At 41.5% G+C, this 5,331-nt stretch overlaps 1 protein-coding gene across 1 annotated transcript in view; it reads left to right on the forward strand. All coding sequences in view use genetic code 11, as the record gives it.

The window, feature by feature from the left end:
* Positions 1–3,638: 3,638 nt before the first annotated feature.
* The window catches only part of EGR_05111 (hypothetical protein), a gene marked incomplete at both ends in the record, with an annotated part of 17,423 nt that continues 15,730 nt past the window's right edge, over positions 3,639–5,331 (forward strand). The window contains 2 exons of the mRNA XM_024494360.1: positions 3,639–3,808; positions 4,070–4,150. Coding sequence (XP_024351146.1) covers positions 3,639–3,808; positions 4,070–4,150 — 251 coding nt within the window. The remainder of the gene's footprint in view (positions 3,809–4,069; positions 4,151–5,331) is intronic.

Here is a 5,331-nt window from a genome sequence, read left to right on the forward strand (position 1 = left end):
CCAGAGTGACCCTCTTCATTTGAAATGGCAATTATAGGGTAGGTATGCGTTGAAATGATCAAGCATTTTGTTAACTGCATTCGTGGAAAGAAATGGGAAATCCTGACTTAGGCAGTACCATGACACATCTGACACCATCTACCAGATATCACTTAGTTGACTTTCTTCATTAAGCTATAGTTTAGTGAAATAGTTTTATTGTTTGTTCTACTCTCATTTTTGATAGTAGGGGCAATTAGGTGCTCTGCCATTGTATCTCCATCGGATGACCAGGCCTCCGAGCCATACCGGTACACCACAAGCCCTACTTCATGACGAATATATATTATGCCCTAGTATTATCTCTTCTCTTTTCTTCAAATAAGTCTCGACGCGCTACAGTTGTGGACAGCTATCCCGATTTCTACTGCTGGGTGACACAGGAGCGTGACAGAAGAAGTGTATTTTCTGCGGATTGGAGAATAGATAGTGACCCCTAGGAGAAAGTCTGATAATGACGTCCACATTTGGCAAGTTCCTCAGCTCCGTGGTCTGCAGGAAAGCTATTAATAACTGCGTATCTTCCATTTCAAATGAGCAGCCAAGGTTGTTGGAACTTTAGCATGGGAATGACTGTGGGAGACCAGTGCCCACCACACCAGTGCTCATACAAAGCCCAATCTTCTGGGAATAGGGTGGTGCGCGTGAGAAGTGTGGATTCGGAGGAGAAAGTAAATTGCACGCGGACAGGTAATGTCACGTTTGTTCACTCAATGAATATTGCGTTTTCACGCTGGACTATTTGTTGCTGAAAGTCAATTAGCGCGTCGGCTGAAAAAACAAAAGCGAAGTTTCTTTTTCTGATACGTAAATTCGATTCAAACATTTCTGGAGGTATATTCATCAGGCTAATCCCCAATAAATGCATGGCAAATGTGACACTTTCTTCAGTATTGGTTGTCAAGACCAGAGGAACTTCCAGTCGAGGTATGCCCGTGCTAATTATATCCCTATGTTTATTTTCAGACAGTAAATACAAGGTCATCCAATAGCAGAATCCTTTAAATCTACCAAAGGTAGACTTGCTCCTTGAACTCCTGTACAAGAAGTGGATGAGCTATAGGTGTGCACCAAAGACCACACCACCATGATAGAGGTACACACCGTGGATACTAAGTAATGTACCACTCACGCACGCTTTGTTCTGTTGCGTGTCCCTGTAGGAATGGATCTCCGGCTCTGTTTGTAAACGAAATAATTAAAAGGTGCACATTTTGTCTACTTTGGCAGCATGTTTGCACGCAATATAGAGTTTTAACATACTCTCATCCGCATTTGTTCGGCCGTCACCATGCAGACAACTCCCAGTGAGTAAACGTCTCTGTAGTTCACCGAACACACACTCATAAAGTACAGCCATCATTGGTGAGCCGGCTGATAATCTAATAACATTGTTTTTGGTTCATACAAAGTGCGTGAAAGGAGTGAACTGCAAGTTGACAGGCCCTAAAGCTATTTGTCCCTCATCTGCTAATGAGCAGCATGTAGCCAGCACTCACTCCAGCAATTTTCACGACTTTCTTCTGCGTTTAAAGCAGGTGCAGGCCATCACTTCTCTGGCAAAACCACAATTTCATCATTGGAGAAGTTGCTATCGATGTCAATATGTGATGTTTCTTACATATCAGGCGTTGAAGAGTCGGATGCAACACGTCATTCGTTAGTCCTCAGCACTTTACTGCGAAGACTAGGGGATGTTATCCCCTTCACGTGACCTTTACGTGATCCAGGAAATTAACTTAAGTGATGCGAGAGGCGTATCGTTGTGCCACACCATACCTACCACAAACCTCCGCAAATATGATATAATGTATTTGGGGAAGTCACTAGCCCTAAATTCAATCATTTTCTGAAAAAGTCTCTATAAGCCTCCAAAAATGATTTACCCATAAGCATAGTTATAACGGTTAACATTTGCTAGAGTTATCCTTCCTAACACTCGGAGCAGACAGGATGACATGTGGAGGGGGGATTAACACTCCCCAACAAAACAGGTTTCCATACTCGGTAAGTACAGTGTAGTATGTATCAATTAGGAGGATACTAAACATAGAAATCACTATGAAACTGAAGATTTCATTTCTGTCTGTCAGCATATTTATGATCTCGATTCCATTATTGAAAACCACATCCACTTCGTTAACTTTCACCTCTGTGATTAGTCTGAATTGAAGGCAGCAAATCCAACCTGTGATAGATCATCCTTGTCACCTTTCTAATGCACATGGTTGATGTGTATGCCTGCCGGATGTGCTCAGTAATGTCCACATTATAGTGCATATTGGCTACTCTTTCAAATTGAATATTCCCTGCTATCAGTGTGTTGTGGAGAGGTCACTTTCATTTTTAAATCGGCCATCTATTACTACTCACTGTAGTTGTGGCGAACATCCAAAATTATTTTGAAGAGAGTGTCCTATAACATTGTGGGGGCTATACAGCTTGATGGACGCATCAAAGTACCAAACACCCCAATCCTAGAATACCCAAACCTCAAAACACAAAATCACCAAAGAAGACTGGTTAATAAATCCTGTTTTTCAATAGATTGGTGTGAGAGATTTAATTGTAAGAGGCAACTCAGATTTTGAATCCTCAATTCCATGGATCACGTCACAGACCTCACCTCATAGTAAAAGTAATCATAGAGCACTGCATATCGATGTAAAAGTGCTCAACTAGGCATTCTCTGCCTCAGCTCATCCCGACCTAATCCATCTCATGTTTTCAAATCCAAACACTCAATTGGCGTTTTAAAAGAATAAAGAAATTTTTATGTTATGTAAAAGTTGGACATTAAGTTAAATCTACTTCCATTTTTACTCCCGCCTTCCAAACCTAGACTCGTTGTCCTGAGATCGTAGCAAGTGTGGAACACTTAGAATTCCCAACTCATTAAACAAAAAAACATTTTTGCATTTTTCAAGACAAATACTTTTGGCATTATCGCCTTGGTAGCATTTACCTCATAATTGGAGACGTACTTGTAGAACGTAGGCAGTTTGAATGGCTGGAGAGCTACCTTGTTGCGTCTGTCGATGAAATCACACAATGAATGTTTTTGTTATCTACGTCAGCCTCTTCTGCAGTATCATTACTGTGTGATGTAAGGGTCGACAAATTACTTTTAGAATCTGATGCACTTCTTTTCAATGAAGGAATCTGTTTTCTCTTCCAAAAAATGGATCTTCTTCGCTTCGTAACAAACCGTGCCTGCTTGGAGGATCATTTAATCTAGCGCAGTGTCTCACCGGGTTACGATTTATTGAGGCTTTGGATTCATGGACATCATCAAACTTGATTAGGTTTGGTATGTCAGTTGAGGACTGCCTTGTTTAAGTTATTCAGATGAAGTAGAATCACTACTATATGATTTGGCATTCTGACATAATCTGTCGAGTTTTAAAGCCTGATGTCGAGGAACATATGGCATTTACCACTACAACAAACTGGGGATAAACACGCGAGGAATAAACTCTGGCAGTTTTTGGCAGGGTGAAAATTCGTTTGCACTTACATTAACGGGAAAGGAGGCTTCGCTTTTGTACGGTCAGCCAACTCACTGATTGACTTTTGGTAACTAATAGTCCAACGCAAAAATGCAATATTCGTTGAGTGAACGAACGTGGCATTACTTCTGTCCCACAATTTACTTTCTCCCCAATCTGTCCCAAGGAGACTGGACTTTGTGTGCTAAAAGTCCAACAGACTACGGCCGCTCATTTGAAGAGGGAGATAAGCAAGAAAAGCTTTATCTTAAAAGTTGTCAGTGAGGAGATTCGCCTCAGTATAATGAAAGAAAACGCCTAATTTTTCGTGTTCTCCTGGGAATGTTTCAACGTGATCGTCATCAGCCGTTACTGATAACAATCACACGATCATATGCCAAAGAGGCAATTATTAGGTGAAGGTGGGGTAGAGCTAGATTTTGTTAAAAGGAGTTGGGAATTGTAACTCTGATAATTTAATTGAACTTTACACACTTCGTAAATTACTTCAAACTCTTCCAATTTCATGAAAGTCGTTTTAGACATGAAACAGTCTATAATTTGGCGCCTCAAGACTTTTATGAAAATGGACGAAGACAAAATACTCGAACAGAATATGTACTGTTAGCGTACAATTGGGGTTGGGGCTACTGACACGGTCCGGAGGGCATCCCACCTGGCGGGGGTACAACAGCGTAGCCCTAAGTAGTCTATTATCAAAATGCAAAGTTAAATAAACACTTAAAGCATTCCACAACCTACCTCCTTTGGGAGTTGTCCTCAGCGCTCTCCTTGGTCAACCTCCCACCTCAGCCATCGCAACGCACTTGGCGCGGTAGGGAAAGCACCCACTAGACAATCGTATTAGTGATTTAGTTTCCATGCATTTGAGAAGATACGTGACTGCAAAGTACTAATTTTTGGAATTTCGTCCTGTTTGAGAACTGTATTGGGTAGGAGTATAAACTGGCCATCCCTTATATCCATTACTAGTCGAATATTAAAACGGTTTTGTGGGGTTGAGGTCTTGCATTTATTCCTGCTTGCCACTGTTCAGACTTCAGTGTTGCCTAGCTGTAAATATTCCTGGAGTCCATTCGGCTTGTGGAGAAGTAGAGGAGGTATCGCGTATGCATATAAATGATGCCTTCGTATAAGTGCCGTAGACAGCTCCGTAACAAACTTTCCCGATGGTTGACGACTAGTGGCATTCACCTGTTAATAACTTTGCTACAGTCCACGGATCTGAGGTAGTGGTTAAAGGGCGACATCATTTTTAGCCACAGATTGTCACAGATTCTTCCATCTGTAGCAAACACACTTCATCATGCTAGGTTAAATCACCCATCAGTGGAGATCGGGATTGATGTTCCTCAGGATCGGGTCCGGTTTCTGCTGCCACAAATGTGGCACTTAGAGACTTCTTTTATGCTGAGAGAAGACGTTTTACTAGGACAAAATGTGAACATCAGACAAAAAGCAGGACTTAGGTCTACTCTAATACCCTGGACGTCAGGCTACCCAGAATAGGTACAATGGCGGAGGACCTGCGTGGGCTATTACTTGAGCACGCAGTTAAATAAACAAAGTTATTATTACTAATCCATTTCGTCATTAGCAAAGGATCAGCTGTCAGATGTCCGGTAGTTAATGTCAGATTTGTGTTACGGCCACCACTTTACCCCATCAGAAAGTGCTTTGTTTACAATACACCACCGAAGGTAGAAATTTCGATTACTTGACAAGAATCCAAACAATGAAAAGCCGGATCATTTCGACTCATACCCAACAAATAATTTTCAGA

This window comes from Echinococcus granulosus (assembly GCF_000524195.1).
Source record: "Echinococcus granulosus chromosome Unknown EG_S00036, whole genome shotgun sequence".
Classification (NCBI taxonomy): Eukaryota; Metazoa; Platyhelminthes; class Cestoda; order Cyclophyllidea; family Taeniidae; genus Echinococcus; species Echinococcus granulosus.